At 43.0% G+C, this 20,437-nt stretch overlaps 1 protein-coding gene across 1 annotated transcript in view; it reads right to left on the bottom strand.

The window, feature by feature from the left end:
• Window positions 1-1,799: 1,799 nt before the first annotated feature.
• LOC138658225 (melanopsin-B-like) overlaps window positions 1,800-20,437 on the bottom strand; it is a 297,854-nt gene continuing 279,216 nt past the window's right edge. The window contains exons 9-10 of the mRNA XM_069745729.1: window positions 16,517-16,660; window positions 1,800-2,286 (exon numbers count right to left, since the gene is read on the bottom strand). Coding sequence (XP_069601830.1) covers window positions 1,879-2,286; window positions 16,517-16,660 — 552 coding nt within the window. The 3' untranslated portion in view covers window positions 1,800-1,878. The remainder of the gene's footprint in view (window positions 2,287-16,516; window positions 16,661-20,437) is intronic.

The raw sequence follows: 20,437 nt of genomic DNA, 5'->3' as shown, positions 1-20,437 counted from the left end.
GGGTGACAGATTCCCTTTAACTGTTTTTGTAACTCTTAACCTAGTGGCTGGGACCTAAAATTAGTTATTCCTTTCTCGGTCATGAAAGGCAGTGATAGTAATATCCATTTTAGAAATGCACATTGGCCTTTAGAATTGACTTTTTGTAGAATGAGGACAGGACAGGTTCTCCACCTGTTCTCTACTCTTCCTAAGCGTTAAAGAAGACCTTTCACGCAAAATATAATAGTGGCTGCAGAGTCAAATGAAACTGTTTATATTTATTTTGCTTCTCCATTAAGCAATATTAGGAATGAAAGTATTTGACACCTAATGAGTTAACTTTTTTAAGTCCAAGCGGTTTTTATCAGATAGTTTTAATTGGAGGTGTGTTTTTATTCTCCCTGTGTGATGCTGACCAATCATAAGCAGGCAGCACGCCCCCACCATAGCTTAGTGCATGTTTCTCAGTGTGTGAGATGTAATAACATTTATGTCTGTTGTGATCAAACAACTTATAATTTCTCTGCAGTGAGACCAGGGTGTCATTAAAGCTCACACTGGAGCAGTCTAGAACAAGCAATTTACTCCTGTGTGAGACACAATGACACTCACAGCAGAATGATTACAAGCTGAGCACAATAGACATAAGTGTGATACTGACACAATTCTGAGCAGTCAATGTGTGTGGGGGGATGGGAGGCAGTACAACAGAGGTGACTATGCTATGAAAGGAGGAAAACTGATAGAAGCGTTTATAATGTGTCACAGCTAAACTCACTTGCAATGCGTCTCCCCCTACACTGACTCATTAGAAGGTTAATTCAGGAGATCAAAGATGTATCATCACATCTCACACACTCAAAAACCTGCTCTAAGCTATTGTAGGCTATGTTCTTCTTTCTCCTGTGTGTTGCTGCTTGCTTATGATTGCTCAGCAACATATGGAGGAAAGAAGTAAACACCCCCAGTGAAAACTCTCTGATAATATCCACTTGGATTCAATGAACATTAACTCATTAAGGGCCAAATACTTAGATAGCTAATATCTTCGCAACAGAGAGGCAAAATAAAAAACAAAATGTATTATTCTGCTCTGCGGCCACTATTAATTTGTGTTCAGTTCAACATAAAACATTTGGTGAAAGGTCCTATATTAAGAACATAAGAACTCCATCTATTAACTCACAATTCCATAACAAGGTATATACAAATTAGTTCTCTAAAACAAACCTTTAAGCTATTTTTGTGTACTTGTGATATTCCAGTTTAAAATCTGTATAAACCTGTTTTTAGTCATAAATATATACTTGGAAGTAACAGTTTAGTGCAAATGAAAGAAATAGATTTGTTAAATATTTGTTGCGTAGTGAAATATATATCCAACCTATCGGTTGCTTGATAGACACTCATGGATAATAATCATTTAGTATCTGCAGACAAGCTAATTATCAATGCATAAGATCACTGTTTGGATTGCAGGTGTAAAGTCATGAAATCCAGTGTTTTTTCTTGTATATCGTTTGGAACATAACGATGCACTAATAGGAGCATTTTAGCTCCTGTAAATACGGTAACTAAGATTTTGATGACCACCCTTACGCAAGCTTAGATGCTGTGAAAAGTTGAATATTGCTGTCTTATCTTTCTCTAAAGATGTACTGTCCAACTGTCAAATACAGATACATTGTATTACAGTCACATCAACACTAACAAAAATTTTAAGGGATTTTCTTATCTCTCCAGTATCATTATATGGACTCTAGTCTTATATCAATCCATTCCTGACCTGAACACTACTTTTTGTGCCATTCTACCAATCATATTTTAATGCTGCGTGTTTCTCCTATTACATATGAGCTATTTATACCCTCTGTGAAATCTATACTTCTACTTCTTTCATGACAAAAACTTTTCAACCACTTCAAAAAGGTCCGCAGTTGAAGACAATCCTTCAAAATCCAATAAACTTGTATCAATATTAAAGTTGAAGAAATCATCATCCAACTCTTTTACATTTCCTCCATCAAGGTCTTTGTCAACCTCTTCCTGTCCTTCAGAGATGCTACTTTCTGAGGTAGGGATGATGACAATACGTGGAATTGTGGAATGAATGATCCAGTCTAGACTTCCAGTCACGTCACTGTCCTTCAATTTTGGATCACTTTTAATATTGTCTTTGATGATGGATTCTAAACCAATTGGATAGATAACTGTGTTGAGTGAGTTTGATAGAAGAATCTCTTTTGTGCTCCTTTTCTCTGTTCTCTTAATTGGATCTTGTACCGTCCGTATGGTTGACATAATCTAAACGGCAGAAATGTAAGAACAATTATTTTTACAACAGACACATCAGCATTTTCTTTAATTAATGATACTTACTACAATGGATTGACATCACATGTACAGTAATTAAATATGTTGCATATAATGCTGTCAGTAAAAAACAGTCAAAAACCTCTTAAAATGTAAATCCGATCCTCCCTTCATATTATCCTCTATATCGAGCGCTAAATGACTCTGATAAGATGGTTACAGCACGTGTCATGACCTTATGAAGACTTGCAGAAGTAAGTTTCAGGTGAGTCAGTGCTTGGTGACTGTGATAAGAACAAGAGCCAATGACTAATTTGGTCAGAGTGTGGAGCAGAGAGGCTAGAGAGATGAGCATTAGTGATGAGCGAGTGTACTCGTTGCTCGGGTGACCTCCGAGCAGGGCTGCCACTAGAAATTTCGTGCCCCATACTGGCAAAATTTTCGGGGCCCCCTTGAGACTCCGCCCAGGCTCCACCCCAGCCCCGCCTCCACCCCTCGAACTGTCCACAGTCCCACCGCTCTCTCTTGGAAAAACTCCACTTCTCACCAATCACACATTAACAGTTCCCAATCACCAGATCACATACATAGCAGGCAGCTTTTGTTTTGGCCAAAAGATTTTTTAAGCCGCCACCATAACACGGTAGACACTTTTGGCCAGGCCCTACTCTACTGTAACCTATTAAATATTTGCTAAAATATGCAATACAATTTAGGTATATTTTCATTTATTTTTCAATTTTTAAAATGACCAATAATATCACATAGAAGGAACAAATACCACAACACCATGACCAGATGACATATTACCACCACAGTGATCGAATAATATCACATACAAGGAACAAATACCACAACACCATGACCAGACCACATATTACCACCACAGTGATCGAATAATATCACATACAAGGAACAAATACCACAACACCATGTCCAGACCACATATTACCACCACATAGTGACTGAATACTACAATTCTGATCAGTAATTTAAAAAAAAGCACCATACTATCACCATAAGTGCCATTATACACAGGAGATCTGTACTTAGTATGCAGTGTCTGTGTACAGATAATATATAGTGGATGCTTTCCTGAAACGGAAAGTACTTGCAAGCAGCATAATACAAAGAATAGCAGGTTTACCCAGAATCCTTTGCAGTAGGCGGAGCTATGCAAATCATCTCTTTCCACCCCAGTCTAATCCACAGCGCTTGGAACCGCCAAGCGTGCAATGCTGCGGTTTAGTTTCTTTTAAATTTCTTGTAAATTTAGAAACTAATCCGCAGCATTGCACGCTTGGCGGTTCCAAGCACTGTGGATTAGACTGGGGTGGAAAGAGATGATTTGCATAGCTCCGCCTACTGCAAAGGATTCTGGGTAAACCTGCTATTCTTTGTATTATGCTGCTTGCAAGTACTTTCCGTTTCAGGAAAGCATCCACTATGTATTTCCTTTAAGTAGAGGGCTTTTCGGTCTCTTTCGTCCCGCTACATTTAGCCCAACTTGGCTCTCTCCCTAAGGTGGCTAGCATGTATGTACAGATAATATAGTGATCACTAGTGAAATTATACACAGGAGCTCTGTATACAGTGTATAGTGTCAGTGTATAGGTAACACACTGACTCACCAGTGACGTCTCTAGGTGAAGTCCTTCATCTTTCATCCAGCACAGACCGCCATCATTTCATCCAGCCAGGACTTCTCTCTGCAGGAAATAACACAGTTATCTCGAGCTCCGCTTGCAGAACACATTACTTAATTTTTCACAACTTCTACATTACACCACATGAAGAAGGCGACATAGTATCACTCTATACAGTAACAGGACCGCCCCCCATTTAAAACAGTATACTCAAAAAATAAAATAAATACATCACTGCAGTAATAATATCCCTAAATTATCCCCTATGGTATTAATAATATCCCCCAGCCTGGCCCCGTGTGTCTCATTCCTGGCGTCAGCCAGATGTTCTCCCATCCTGCCCTCATGAGTATCCATTCTGCCCCATATGATCTCCCCATCCTGCCCCATATGATCGCCCCATGTGATCTCTCCATCCTGCCCCATCTGTCTCCATCATATCCATCCTGCCCCATGATCCTGCATGATCTGTCTCCAATTCTGCCCCCAGTGTCTCCAATCATGCCCCCTGTGTCTCCATTCTGCCCCATCTGTCTCCAATCCTGCCCCATCTGTCTCCAGTCATGCCCCCATGTCTTTCATCCTGCCCCGTGTCTCCAATCATGCCCCGTATCTCCATTCTGCCCCGTGTCTCGCATTCTGCCCCAATGTCCAGCATTCTGCCCCTGGGTCTCACAGTCTGCCCCTGTGTCCAGCATTCTGCCCCTGTCACTGTGTCCAGCATTTCTGCCCCACTGTGTCCAGCATTCTGCCCCACTGTCTCCAGCATTCTGCCCCACTGTCTCCAGCATTCTGCCCCACTGTGTGTCCAGCATTCTGCCCCACTGTGTCCAGCATTCTGCCCCACTGTGTCCAGCATTCTGCCCCACTGTGTCTCGCATTCTGCCCCAATGTCCAGCATTCTGCCCCTGTGCCCAGCATTCTGCCCCTGTCACTGTGTCCAGCATTCTGCCCCACTGTGTCCAGCATTTCTGCCCCTGTCACTGTGTCCAGCATTCTGCCCCACTGTGTGTCTAGCATTCTGCCCCACTGTGTGTCCAGCATTCTGCCCCACTGTGTGTCCAGCATTCTGCCCCACTGTGTGTCCAGCATTCTGCCCCACTGTGTGTCCAGCATTCTGCCCCATTGTGTGTCCAGCATTCTGCCCCACTGTGTCCAGCATTTCTGCCCCTGTGTGTCCACCATTCTGTCCCACTGTGTCCAGCATTTCTGCCCCTGTATGTCCACCATTCTGCCCCACTGTGTCCAGCATTTCTGCCCCACTGTGTCCAGCATTCTGCCCCACTGTGTCCACCATTCTGTCCCACTGTGTCCAGCATTTCTGCCCCTGTGTGTCCACCATTCTGTCCCACTGTGTCCAGCATTTCTGCCCCTGTGTGTCCAGCATTCTGCCCCACTGTGTCCACCATTCTGTCCCACTGTGTCCACCATTTCTGCCCCTGTGTGTCCAGCATTCTGTCCCACTGTGTCCAGCATTTCTGCCCCTGTGTGTCCAGCATTCTGCCCCACTGTGTCCAGCATTTCTGCCCCTGTGTGTCCAGCATTCTGCCCCACTGTGTCCAGCATTCTGCCCCACTGTGTCCAGCATTTCTGCTCCTGTGTGTGTCCACCATTCTGTCCCACTATGTCCAGCATTTCTGCCCCTGTGTGTCCAGCATTCTGCCCCACTGTGTCCAGCATTCTGCCCCACTGTGTCCAGCATTTCTGCCCCTGTGTGTCCAGCATTTCTGCCCCACTGTGTCCAGCATTCTGTCCCACTGTGTCCAGCATTCTGCCCCACTGTGTCCAGCATTTCTGCCCCTGTGTGTCCAGCATTCTGCCCCTCTGTGTCCAGCATTCTGTCCCACTGTGTCCAGCATTTCTGCCCCTGTGTGTGTCCACCATTCTGTCCCACTGTGTCCAGCATTTCTGCCCCTGTGTGTCCACCATTCTGCCCCACTGTGTCCAGCATTTCTGCCCCACTGTGTCCAGCATTTCTGCCCCTGTGTGTCCAGCATTCTGCCCCACTGTGTCCAGCATTTCTGCCCCTGTGTGTCCAGCATTCTGCCCCACTGTGTCCAGCATTCTGCCCCACTGTGTCCAGCATTCTGCCCCACTGTGTCCAGCATTTCTGCCCCTGTGTGTCTACCATTCTGTCCCACTGTGTCCAGCATTTCTGCCCCTGTGTGTCCAGCATTCTGCCCCACTGTGTCCAGCATTTCTGCCCCTGTGTGTCTACCATTCTGTCCCACTGTGTCCAGCATTTCTGCCCCTGTGTGTCCACCATTCTGCCCCACTGTGTCCAGCATTTCTGCCCCACTGTGTCCAGCATTCTGCCCCACTGTGTCCACCATTCTGCCCCACTGTGTCCAGCATTTCTGTCCCTGTGTGTCCAGCATTCTGACCCACTGTGTCCACCATTCTGCCCCTGTGTGTCCACCATTCTGCCCCACTGTGTCCAGCATTTCTGCCCCACTGTGTCCAGCATTTCTGCCCCACTGTGTCCAGCATTTCTGCCCCTGTGTGTTCATCATCCTGCCCCCCGGGCCCCCCTGAATCGCAGCTCTCAAAGAAAAAAAAAAACCACGACTTCTTACCTGGCCATGGTCCTGCGCCGGGCGAAGATCCCCCCAGGCTCCACACAGACGCACTCGCCGGGCCCGGCGGCTGACAATGACGTCAGACGCCGGCGACGCCGGCGAGTGCGCACTGCGGCCCTATTCAGCTGCCAGCCTCAGACTGGCTGGCGGCTGTTAACTATTGACGTCAATAGTGTGCCGCTGCCGCAGCGCCTGCAGGGGGGGCCCGGTGACCAGATGAGACGGGGCCCGATGCGGGCCCCCTCTGCTCACCGGGCCCCATACGCCAGTCACGGCTGTCATGCCCTGATGGCGGCCCTGCCTCCGAGTATTTGTTATTGCTCGGCGATATAGTTTTAATCGCCTCAGTTGCATGATTTACGGCTTCCAGATATGCTGAATACATGTGAGGAATGCCTGTTTATTAGGGAATTCCCACATGCATTCAGCATAACTGGAAGCCGTAAATCATGCAACTGAGGCGATTAAAACTATATCTCCAAGCAATAACAAATACTCGGAGGTCACCCGAGCGTACTCGGGAAAACCTGAGCAACGAGTACACTCGCTCATCACTAGTGAGCATTCAAGGAGTTGTCCACTACTAGGACAACCCCTTTATGATATAAATGTTTGGCCCCAATAAAATAAAAAGCTTATACCCACCTCCCGCGAAGGTGCCATTTTAGCTGTGTCACGGTCCCGTGGCTCTCATGCAGTTGTATGACAGGCGGTGCCTGGCACCCAATCAGCACTGGCGTAACTAGGCAAGGGTCTTATAGAGATAGTTCTGTTTTAAAGGGAATCTACAGTTAGGTCCATATATATTTGAACAGAGACAACATTTTTCTAATTTTGGTTATAGACATTACCACAATGAATTTTAAGCAAAGCAATTCAGATGCAGTTGAAGTTCAGACTTTCAGCTTTCATTTGAGGTTATCCTCATTAAAATTGGATGAAGGGTTTAGGAGTTTCAGCTCCTTAACATGCGCCACCCTGTTTTTAAAGGGACCAAAAGTAATTGGACAGTTGACTCCAAGGCTATTTCATGGACAGGTGTGGGCAATCCCTTTGTTATGTCATTCTCAATTAAGCAGATAAAAGGCCTGGAGTTGATTTGAGGTGTGGTGCTTGCATTTGGAAGGTTTTGCTGTGAAGTAAACATGCAGTCAAAGGAGCTCTCCATGCAGGTGAAACAAGCCATCCTTAAGCTGCGAAAACAGAAAAAACCCTTCTGAGAAATTGCTACAATATTAGGAGTGGCAAATCTACAATTTGGTACATCCTGAGAAAGAAAGAAAGCACTGGTGAGCTCATCAATGCAAAAAGACCTGGGCACCCACAGAAGACAACAGTGGTGGATGATCGCAGAATAATCTCCATGGTGAAGAGAAACCCCTTCACAAGAGCCAACCAAGTGACCAACACTCTCCAGGAGGTCGGCGTATCAATATCCAAATCTACCATAAAGAGAAGACTGCATGAACGTAAATACAGAGGGTTCACTGCACGGTGCAAGCCACTCATAAGCATCAAGAATAAAAAGGCTAGACTGGACTTTGCTAAAAAACATCTAAAAAAGCCAGCACAGTTCTGGAAGAACATTCTTTGGACAGATGAAACCAAGATCAACCTCTACCAGAATGATGGAAAGAGAAAAGTATGGCGAAGGCGTGGTACAGCTCAGGATCCAAAGCATACCACATCATCTGTAAAACACGGCGGAGGTAGTGTGATGGCTTGGGCATGCATGGCTGCCAGTGGCACTGGGTCACTAGTGTTTATTGATGATGTGACACAGGACAGAAGCAGCCGAATGAATTCTGAAGTATTCAGAGACATACTGTGTGCTCAGTATGCTTGACAAAGACCCTCAGGGTCGAAACGTTGCTGTTTTATGGCTTGAATAAATTTACTCATTTGGATTATACACCTGGATGGAGCGCTGTCATTTTCCTGCTTAAAGTCTTTGATGGTCCTAGTGGGTTCCCTGGACCTAGACGGGCGCTCCAGTCTGTGAAGTGCTGTCAGCCATCTTTTGCTCTTTATACTGTGTGCTCAGATCCAGCCAAATGCAGGAAAAATGATTGGTCGTCTTTTCATACTACAGATGGACAATGACCCAAAACATATAGCCAAAGCAACCCAGGAGTTTATTAAAGCAAAGAAGTGGAATATTCTTGAATGGCCAAGTCAGTCACCTGATCTCAACCCAATTGAGAAGCATTTCACTTGTTAAAGACTAAACTTCAGACAGAAACGCCCACAAACAAACAGCAACTGAAAACCACCGCAGTGAAGGCCTGGCAGAGCATCAAAAAGGAGGAAACACAGCGTCTGGTGATGTCCATGAGTTCAAGACTTCAGGCAGTCATTGCCAACAAAGGGTTTTTAACCAAGTACTAAAAATGAACATTTTATTTAAAATTATTGAATCTTTCCAATTACTTTTGGTCCCTTTAAAAACAGGGTGGCACATGTTAAGGAGCTGAAACTCCTAAACCCTTCATCCAATGTTAATGTGGATACCCTCAAATGAAAGCTGAAAGTCTGAACTTCAACTGAATCTGAATTGTTTTGTTTAAAATTCATTGTGGTAATGTCTATAACCAAAATTAGAAAAATGTTGTCTCTGTCCAAATATATATGGACCTAACTGTATCACCAGGTTATAATATGTAGTTTTCGAGAGAAGCATAATGTAGAGGTTGATATCCTGATTCCAGTGATCTATCACTTGCTGGTCTGCATGCTGTCATTTAGATACAATGACTGTTTTCATTGCTGCAGATCTAGCAGCAGTGAGAAGGATCCATGTATAACCTCATCCACACCACTAACTGGCAGCTTTTTGTGTATACTGTACAATAACAGAAAGGTGCTAGTCAGTGGTGGCGGTGGGGTATGCAGAGCAGTTAACTGGGAGGCAGGAAGCACCAAGTCCTGTAGTGATAATCTCCTGCTGATAAAACACTTATTTTATTAAAACAACACACAGCCCAGTAAGAGAAACATCACTGGAATCAGACTCTCAGACTCTATATTATGCGGCTCTCAAATTGAATAGAAAATCTCTGCTGACGTATTCCCTTTAAGGTAGAGTCAATAGAAAAAGTTTATTAAATAGATAGCTATAGAGTATATGTAAAGGTCTGTAATTATTTTCTGGAATATATTCTCTGCAAAACACAAAATAGTATAAATGCTCAGACAGATTCAATAACGTTTGGCCAAAAAAACTGCTGGTCTTCCTGACTTCTTCATATACATCCATGTTTGATAGCAGCAGCTTATCCCCATGAGAACAAAATATCACACTGATGCCGAAATCCAACATTTGATAACCAGCAATCTTCACTGAAATGTAACAGTTGGCTGTCTTCCTCAAATGTGCATGGGCAACCTAAAGTTAGTCAGAGCCATTAGATTGTATTTGGCAGATCAATGCTAATAGAACCAGAATCTGCTGACAATCTAAAAAAAACCCTTATACATTATGTATTTATTTAATTTCAAATTAAAACAGCTGTACAAGGACAACTTATTAATTATTCAGTGTTAGAAGGGAAGAGGCCATCTGTGTTTCATGTCTCCATATTGCATTTGTAGAACCCCTGAGGTATTAGTACAGAGGAAACGCCCCAGAAGTGTTCCCATTTTGCAAACTGTACTCATTAAGGTATTTATCTTCAATAATTTTATGTGCAACAGATGACAAGCAAAGATGAGCGAACCTTTTAAGGTTTGGTTTGGCTCGGATTGGAGGACTTCCCGATGTTTGACGAACATAACCAAACCCCATTGAATTCAAAGGGAGGTAAAACCAAACGCTTAGACAACACCTTTAGAGGGGCCCAAAAGCTGCCAAAACAGCTCAAATTAGGTACATACATGAGTAAATGTGGCATCAATTGACCCGCAGCAGTCAGGCATGGGCCATGCATGGTAACACAAGCCCCATAACAACATCCCCAATAAAAACGCTTGACACAAGAATTTTGTTTGGAAATAAAATGGCCGTGGCGTTTATTTTTGGGTTACATATAATTTTCATTAATCCAAGAAATAATCATAACCATTGAGATTTTATTAAAATTGGCTTAAATCCACACACATAACCCAATCCACCCGAAATCAACGGGCGACTTTCCCAAACGCCTAGCCTTCAGAAGGCAAGGCCCCCCCCAAAACGCCAAAGCCATTTTTCAATGATGGTCTGGAAATCCAAGTTTAGAACATCCAGACCAACATCGGACAAATGAACCAAATCCCTCCTATACATGCCTGGAATGACATCCTCCAAATCTACATGCCTGTAAGAAAAACCTTCAATTAAACACATAAATTTTTCCAAACTCCTATTGACTCGCTTACGAATCCTCTCCAAAAATAACATATTTGAACTGAACCATAAAAACCTTGGAACGATTTCTGAAAATACAAAGGTTGCATTAACGAATTCTGTCTTTAAAATAGATATATCTCTTCTCATAAAAGCAATCAAATCAAGAGTGCTGATTCTACCCAAGTCATTTCCTCCCAGATGAAAAATGACCAAGTTCGGAGAAGGCCATAACTTCTTCAATCTTCGCATTTCTTCAAATAAATTTTTCCACTGCATACCCCGCCTGCTAAACCAAAAAACTTGGCGAAAAGAAGGATTAAAAGAAAGATTCTCTGTATAAGATCTGACATTCACCCTTTTCTCAGCCCAAAAAACATAAGAATGTCCGATGATCCACACCGACCAGATTCCTAAAAAAATGAACCAAACATTAAGAGGGATATAAGTTCGGGCGAATATATAATTTAAATCTATTTGACTCCCAGTGACCTATCTTCTTTATCATGTTGTCCTGAAGACCCGATCTAGAAGCCTCAGTTGCGGCTCCAATGCGAAAAGAATGGGATGATATCTTTAACTCCAATAACTTTAGTTATTTTAAACATTTCTTCAGTACAAAATTGAATTGGAAAGAAGTAGCAGGCTCCCCATTAAGGTGAATGAAAAACGGGCCATTCATCTTAGGCCTTAATGACACCCATCTTTTCGCATTGGCTACAGGACAAATAGTATGATCTAAAATTGAGTTCAGCCGCAAGGAAGAGCCTCTACCTAATTGATCCGTTTTGGATTTACGAATAAATAGCATGACATGAGAGTCAACAATTTCTACATCTTCCATAAAAAGGCCGGACGGAACGGACTTCTTTTGGGATACCAACTTTCCAATCCGCAAAGCTGCAAAAAATGCCAAAGAGAAAGCTGTGGAAAAAAGGCATGCTTCAAAATCGTTAACACAGACCAATGAAAGACAAGAGCAAAGATGCTTAAGTAGCTGGAAAGAAATCGGGTGCCTCTCATCCGGCATAAAATGAGCCCTCCTAAAACCTTTTAAAAATTGGCGCACATGAAAAATGTCAGACATAGGCTTAGCACCAAAAACCTTGAGAAAAAATGAAACCCCTGCAACATTTTTTTGACATAGCCGAGTGAGATAAACCACTTTTTACCAAGTAATCCAAGAAAAACAGTGACATTTTAACATTACAAACCATATTAGGGTGATTTCTGGCTAAACAAAAATTACACCACAGATTCCATGCCGCCGAATACTCGGCCCATGTTCTATCTGCCAGAGACTTAGCAATGAAATGTGAAATCACTCCTGTATCACCTCCCAAATCCATTCTGGGTAAATTGCTCTGTTCCTCTCCTCTTCCCGAACCTTGTTCTTGGCAAGAAAAAGCTGGCAGTGACAAATGGATGCGACATTATTAGTGCTCACAGATGAAAAGGAAGCTTTTAACCAGATATTATATTCCAAACATAGAAAAACTAAATGCCTAATGATCCGGGCAGCCCAAATATTCTTTGAAGACAGAGTATTTACCGCAAAAACTAAACCTTGGTTACTAGAAGAAAATAAAATTCTTTTATTACTAAGCTGCACGCCCCAAAGCTGTAGACATAAAAATATCGCGAACAAGTCCAAAACAGTCTGGTTATTTAGCACTCTAAGCTGATGCCAAGACAGCGGCCACACCTCCGACGCCCAAAAAGACGAAAATGATACGCTAACACCTGAAACCCTATCCGCGAAATAAGACAATGACAACTCTTCTGAAGAAACAAATGGCGATTGCCACACCATTCTACCATTAAATTTAGACAAAAACCTCAACCATACTTTTAGATCATCCTTCAATGCCTTACCAAGACGGATATGAGAATGAGGAGATGTATGACCAGCAGTAGCTTCATATAATCTCCTTGAAAATACCCTGCCTATAGGAATAATTCTAAGCGCAAAATTCAAAGATCCTAGCAAGGATTGTAGTTCCTTCAGGGTAATTTTTTCCGCTGATAAACAACGAGAAACAGAAGCATAAAGTCTAGCCAATTTGTCAGCGGGTAAGGAACAAGTCATATTCACAGAATCTAAAAGAATACCTAAAAACTCTAATGATGTACAAGGAAACACCGTCTTCTCTACTGCAATGGGGACTCCAAAATGATTACAAATATTTAAAAATTTGCTCAACATAGCATTACAAACAACCGAATCAGCCGGACCAATAAATAAAAAATCGTCTAAATAATGCAACATACCGCCACCAACGAAATCTAACTCAACTACCCATTGGAGAAAAGTAGAAAAAGACTCAAAATAAAAACATGAAAGGGAAAAACCCATAGGTAGACATCTGTCAAAGAAAAATTTACCACGAAAAGAAAAACCAAGCGAACTAAAACCATCCGGATTAACTGGTAAAATTCTAAATGCCGACTTTATATCGGACTTTGCCATAAGGGCGTTACAACCAAATTTCCTTAACAAGTCCAAAGCCACATCGAACGAGGTATACTGAACAGAGCAATTCATATCAGCCACTTCATCATTTAAAGACGTACCATTGGGGTACGACAAATGATGAATGAGTCTATAAGACCCAACTTCCCTTTTAGGAACTATCCCCAAAGGAGAGATCCTAAAATTTACAAATGGAGGAGAATCAAAAGGACCAGAGACCCTACCAGCCTCAAGCTCTTTTATAATCTTCTCCTCCACAATTTGAGAAAACTCAATAGCTGAAGGAAGATTGTTCACCATTTTACACCCTATACCTTTAAACGGAGGTACAAAAAAACCGGATGAAAAACCATTAAATAGGAGATAACTACTCTCCTGATCTGGGTACATTTCTAACCATTGTAACATTCTTTCCAGCTTCACCGGAGTCAGGGATTTTTGAAAAAGGCTCCCTGTTTCCTTGCTGATTTGATTGCATCTGCTTTTTAAAGCACTTGGACATCGGGTGAATGCCTCCACAGAAGGAGCATTCATGCCGAAAGCGACAATTCTGGGCCCATTTACAGCTGGATTCGTTAAAGGCAAAGCACACTCCCTTCCTTACAGCCAGATTGGGGGGCTGCCTAGGGGTTTGAAATCTTTGAGGCAACATAAGGTTAACCCATAACCCGACATCTTTAGTACCCCATGCTAGGTTAGGAAACATAGACAATTTCTGCCTGAATGCTTCGTCATAAAGAAGCCAGGCCATACCCCCAAAATTACGGTAAGCCTCAAGTATAGAATCCTGGTGCTGAAAGAGCCCAGAGCAAAGGTTGGGAAACTTCTCACCGAGAACAGCAGAATAAATTGAGAACGCTTGAATCCAATTGTTAAAAGATTTAAAAGGATTAACTTTTTTCTTATCATCAGAATCCTCTTTTTTCTCAAACCTATTCTGCTGTTCCCTGCCAGAAGGTAAAAGCGAAAAAATATCAATGAAAGCTCTGCTCCAAATCTGCTCCTTCACTGCCGGGTTTAAATGAAAGCCCAGCGGAGAAACCTCACACGTCAGGGATTCTTTTAAAAGAACTTCAGGCAGACCCGGTTTCAAAACTGCGCTAAAACTAGCAATATTAGTATCAATGGAGGAAGATCTGGGCACAGCAGGAAAAACACTGCTGCCCAAATAATCCTCCAAGGCTTCCCTGACTAGCTCTTTCACATTAAAAGGACCTACAGATGAAGGGGCATTAAAGCTCTCACCAGCTCCACGAAGTCCAACGTCAGAACCAGCAGTGCCAGCACTCAAGCCTACTCCAGTAGGCGAATGCGGTCGGATAGGAGGGCGTCCATCATCCTGGCTTGAGGCAGATGGAGCGGAGATCCAGGACCTAGCGGCGGCAGCAGCGGCTGATGAAATACTTGCGTGGAACTGCTCACCGCCCTGGAACGACGCTGATGTCTGAGGTCCCTGGACCGCTGTAGCGCTTATACGGCCACAGCGGTTAGCCGGCTCCAAGCTTTTTCTTACCGGCGCCGGGAGTACTTCCGGGTCTTCTTCGTGCGGCGCACCGGACGGGACGTCCCGCTCCGGCGCCCGCGGTTGAGGAGACAGCTGACCGCGGCGAAGATCTCGCGGCGGACTCCGAGACTTCCGCCTCGCCGCTCTCCGCCCGCCGCAGCGCCGAGCCCGGGAATCTTCCTGCGCAGACGAGGATGGCGGCTCCGGCGAGTAAACGACTCTCGCCCTCCGATTCCCCCGAAGGCTCCGACTTGACCTCGCTGGGGACAGCTCTGCAGGTTGTGGGGAAGGTGACAGCCTAGGAGCAAGAGAAGCCGGCACCTCATACTCAGAGGTAGGTTTTATAGCCAGGCAACTCTGCAACCATTCGGTGCTGCCCTCCGCCTCCGCCCTCCGAATCAGCTGTTGCAGGAGGTCTTCCATCAGCTGTCTTCAATCTTTGATCTTCTTAGGTGACTGACAAGGAGCCGTTAAAACAGTTGATTTTTATACATAAAATCCCTCCCGCACTTTTTGCTTCAACCAATCAAAATGCGCAAAAAGTGCGGGAAACACAACCAGAAAAAAACGGATTAAACCTGCTCGTGCCTGGCACAGCTTACCAAAGGAACATAACTTAACCCTTTGAATACCATCCCTTATTTCCAACACCTATCCACACTAGTGAAAAAGGAAGGGGGGGGGGAGGAGAGGCTGTATTATCATGCGACCCCCCTGCATTCAGCAAGGGGGGGGTGTCCATGAGACAGAGTCTGGGCCAGCATTTACAGCTTTGAAATTAAATTAAAATTATGAGGTGATTAAGGGACCGATGTAGGCCTGCTATGCTGTAAGCCTTAATACCTCAGGCAACAGCTGAAACTGCTATTCTGCTCAGCCACACTCAGGTGGCACAAATATCAGCTTCGTAGACTATTATTGTTAGAAACATTTAAGGATAGTAACAAAGGTAGTTGACTGAAAGTAAGTGCGGGCCTGCTGGTCTGGGAGCTCTACTGCCACAGGCAACACACATGAAGGAGACCCAACTTGAAGTCCAAGCATTTCCAAAAATTAGGGAAATACATCAGGAAAAGTGGCGTCAATTGACACACAATAGAAATTTGGTGCAGCAGTCAGGCATGGGCCATGCATGAGACAGGGTCTGGACCAGCATTTACAGCTTTGAAATTAAGTTGAAATTAGGAGGTGGGTGAGTGACCGCTGTAGGCCGACAGCAGAAATTTTATAATGGCGCAGCATGGATGGATAGGAAAGGGCCTGGCCCAGCATTTCTAGCTTAGATGAGTGACAGGCCTGAAACCCCATCCACTACAGGCAACCTACCAGATGGAGACCCAACTTGGAGTCTACACATTTCAAAAAAATTATTGTCACACACCACTAAAGTGGCATCAATTTCCCCAGAGTAGAAACAGTATAATGGGGCTCTGAGACACCTTCCACTACAGGCAACCCACCAGATGGAGACCCAACTTGGAGTCTCCACATTTCAAAAAAATTATCTGCAAGGAGTACCGCTGTGTAGCTGCCAAAAAAAGATGGTTGATTAACCAACCGGTAACAGGAATTGCAGGAAAAAAAAAAACACGATTGTCAACATACATGTGATCTGTGATGCTATAACATCAACTTGGATGAAAGCTGTAATAAACTTTTTAGTGAGTTCTTGCCACAAAAATTTTTATTTAATACCTTTTCTTCAGGCAAGGCATTGCAGCTCCACGCCTTCAAAAGAATCTCTCCCTTTTGTTCTTGTTTTTGACTTGAAGAAAATGAACTGCTTCTCTGAAAGCACATATTCTTGTGTACAGCTTCGTGCTCCACATCAGTTAACACCTAAATGTAAAATAACAATTGTGAAATAGCATGGATTTTTTATCCCCTTTCCCATTAATGAAAGAAGCTAGTTGAATTTTAAGCTAAGGATTACACGTTCTACCTATTACAATCATGGTCAAAATTGTTGGCACCCTTGAAATTGTCCCAGAAAATGAAGTATTTCTCCCAGAAAAGTATCGCGATTACATATGTTTTGCTATACACATGTTTACTTGATTTGTGTGTATTGGAACCACACAAAAAATAGGAAAAAAGGCAGATTGATGTCACGCACAGTACAGGACAGACTAAGTGCAACGCAAAGGAATAAGGGGAAGGGGGGACCCAACACTAGGGAAGCGAGGAGTGGAGACCCCTAGACAGATCTAACTTCACCCTGTCTGTCCTATCATCCCTATATAGATTCTGCACCTATCGCGAACAGGATGCCTAATCCCTGCGTGACCCTGATGATAAGCCTTGCATCGGGGATGACAGGATGAGAGCTAGTCAATCCTCACTACCGCTAAAGACAACTGGAATAGACAAACGAAATAAGTGAACACTTAGCTTGAGAAGGCTCAGAGAGAAACACGGACATCCTCCAAAACATCAGAAAGGACATTAGCAGACTGCTACAGGTCCAAGCCTCCATCGGTGAAGTGAAAATAAAAAATTATCACCCACACGTCCTGGTGTGGCCATTAGCACCAGGGGAGGTGGCCACTCGTCTGCAAAGCAAACTACTGAGAAATTCTGTAGATAGATACAGTGCAACGGTCTGCAGCCTCTGACATATACGTGACAATTGGACATAATTTTCACACAAAACACCAAAATGGGCCTGACAAAATTGTTGCCACCTTTCCAAAATTGTAGGTAAACAACTTTTTTCAAGCATAGGATGCTCGTTCAAATGCACAATGGTGTGACTGGTCACAAAAGAATAATAGGGATAATTTTTGGTCAACTTATTATTAATATTAACCCTTATACAACATTTGACGTAAGTTTACATCATGGTCGAGAAGGGGTCACTGCATAATGACGTGAATTTACACCATGGTGATCATGTGAGCACAGGGAGCTGTGAAAACTGTCACAGGAATGAACAATGCACCATTTCAGCCCCTAAACGCTGCGATCAATAGCGATCGCATCATTTTGAAGCCTGGGGAGGTAATGGGCTCACTGTTTCCCCCAAGATCGAGACCCCAGTGAAGTCACTGCGAGAGCCTGATCTTTGCTATGGGTACCTGAGGTCAAATGATGACATCTGAGTCTGCCAGCTACAGTGGCCAGTTTAGAGCATGCTAGCGGCATGGTCTAAGAGGCTTCTGTCAGTGCAGCACTGACAGTGATAATGCATTAAATGCTGGTGCATTGCAATGCATTATACCAGTGATCAAAGTAATAATAGTTAAAGTCCCATATAGGGACAAAGTAAAAAAGTAACAAAAAATTATAAAAATAGAAAAAAGTATCACAAAATAACAAAAAAAATGAAGAAAAAAAAATTACACCAATAAAAACATATATTAATATAAAAACAAAAATAAACAAAAAAAATTACAGATATTTTGTATTGCCCAATCTGGAATGACCTGATCTATAAGTCACACTATTTAACCCCTTCAGTGAACGCCTTTAAAAATAAACAAAGATGCCAAAAACATGAGATTTTGAATCATACTGCAAAAAAAGTGGATTAAAATGCAAACAAAAAATCAAATGTGAATAAAAATGGTATCGCTGAAAGCGTCAACTTGTTCTACAAAACACAAGCCAGCACACTGATTAAACAGCGGAGAAATAAAAAACGTATAGCTTTCAGAATAGAGCAATGCAGAAAAAGTATTTTTTTCAATAAAATAGTTTGTATTGTATAAAAGCTGCAAAACATTACAAAAATGATATACTGTATTTTGCAGACTACAAGATATGAAAATTGAGGAGGAACTTTTTTTTTTTTTAAATAAAATGATTGTGCATCTTATAGTTCGCTTTTACGTTAGCTTACCATGGGGGGATGGCAGCTGCTGTGATCTGGGTCCAAGGAGGCAGGGTTTCTATTTTAGGAAGCTGGCAGTGGCGGCAGGAGTGATGCTGTGTTCGGCAGTGCAAGGCTGCGGCGGGCCCTGGGCTTTCAGAAAATGTTTGCGGAGTCCCCGCACTTCCTATCATTTTCACTGTGGTAGACTTCAGAAAAATGGCTGTCATAGGCGGTGCATGCGCAGAAAGACATTGGGAGCCATGATCTCAATCTGCGCATGTGCTGCCTGTGTTTTCTGCCAAAAAAGGAAGAATCCGTGCAGAAAATTCCACAGGCAAATCCGGAACGTGTGCACATAGCTTTAGTGGGTGATGATTTGTGAATGCTTATGAGCGCACAGCATCTTTTAGATGCCATAGCAATTGTCGAGTTTTTCCAGGTGAAACTGCTGGAGGAAAATACTTTTTCCTGAAGTGTTTTTGCCTGTGGTATTGCATGAGTGTGTTAAGTTAAACATGCATATTTTTTTGTTTATTTTCTTTTTTTGTTAAAACTTTTATAACACTAATTTTACTTTTTAGTCAAAAAGTCTGTAAAAAAAAGTAGAACATTAAGGCTGTGTTGTGCCCACGTTGCGCTTTTATGCGTTTCCTCTGCTATTTTTGCCGCAGCGGAAACACTTAAAAAATGCTTAAAAACGCATTCCTATGCAATCCTATGGGATTCTGCAGTTGCTGTGCCCATGATGCGGATTTTCCCACTGCGAAATCGCATAGCAGTAAAATCCGCAGCACATTCATTATTTCTGGTGAATCGAGGTGATCCCACTGCCATAGGATTGCATTGAAACGCTCACTTTACGCATGTGGCTATGCCCACCATGCGTAAAGTGAGTGCTTCATGTGCGGATTGTACCCAGGGTTTGGAGGAGACTCTCCTTCAGGCCCTGGGTACAATATTCCTGTAAAAAAAAAGAATTAAAATAAAAAATACGGATATACTTACCTTCTGATGGCCCTCGGAGTCCTCCTGCCTCTCAGCGGTGCACACGGCAGCTTCTGTTCCCAGGGATGCATTGCGTGAATCACCTGAGATGACTTCGCGGTCACGCAACTGTGACGCCACAAAGGTCCTTCACGCAAAGCATCCCTGGGAATAGAGGAGATCGGGGGTCGTCGGAAGGTGAGAATAACCATATATATATATATATATATATATATATATATATATATATATATATATATATTTTTATTATTGTTAACATTCATAGGCAGCATCAATAGTAAAAAATTGGTCCCACTTTGTCAAGCACTATGCTTGTAAAGTGCAAGCATTCTGCAAGCTAAAAATGCTTGCAAAACTCTTATGTTTTGCAGGAAAAGGCATGCGAATTCCAGATGCGTTTTACCCGCAGCAGGGAGTTGCGGAAATGCTGTGGACATTTCCCCAGCATTTCTGCAATGTTGGCACATAGCCTAATAGTAAGCATCCAAAAAGCGGTAACAGTCTACAGCATTGTTGTGGAGTTGAATGGTTGTCAAACTGGACTGATAAAACTTGTTTGCAGAAAAGTAAATATGAATTTTTTAAAATTTTTTTATACAAAATTCTACTCCCCTTTTCCAAACATTACATAACTACACATCCCAAAAGCCAGCACCTGCAACAGTACACTGTATTGATGTGGTGTGTATGGGTTTGAAATTGGAAAACAAGGTAGACAGTTGCATTTAAATTTCTGGAATTTTGTGACTTTAAGTTAGTAATTAACACCTTTCATAAAAGCGAATGCACAAGAAATG

This window comes from Ranitomeya imitator, chromosome 1 (genome assembly GCF_032444005.1).
Source record: "Ranitomeya imitator isolate aRanImi1 chromosome 1, aRanImi1.pri, whole genome shotgun sequence".
Lineage (NCBI taxonomy): Eukaryota > Metazoa > Chordata > Amphibia > Anura > Dendrobatidae > Ranitomeya > Ranitomeya imitator.
The sequence above is the reverse complement of the archived record's forward strand: the minus strand, read 5'-3'. Positions and strand labels throughout refer to the sequence as shown.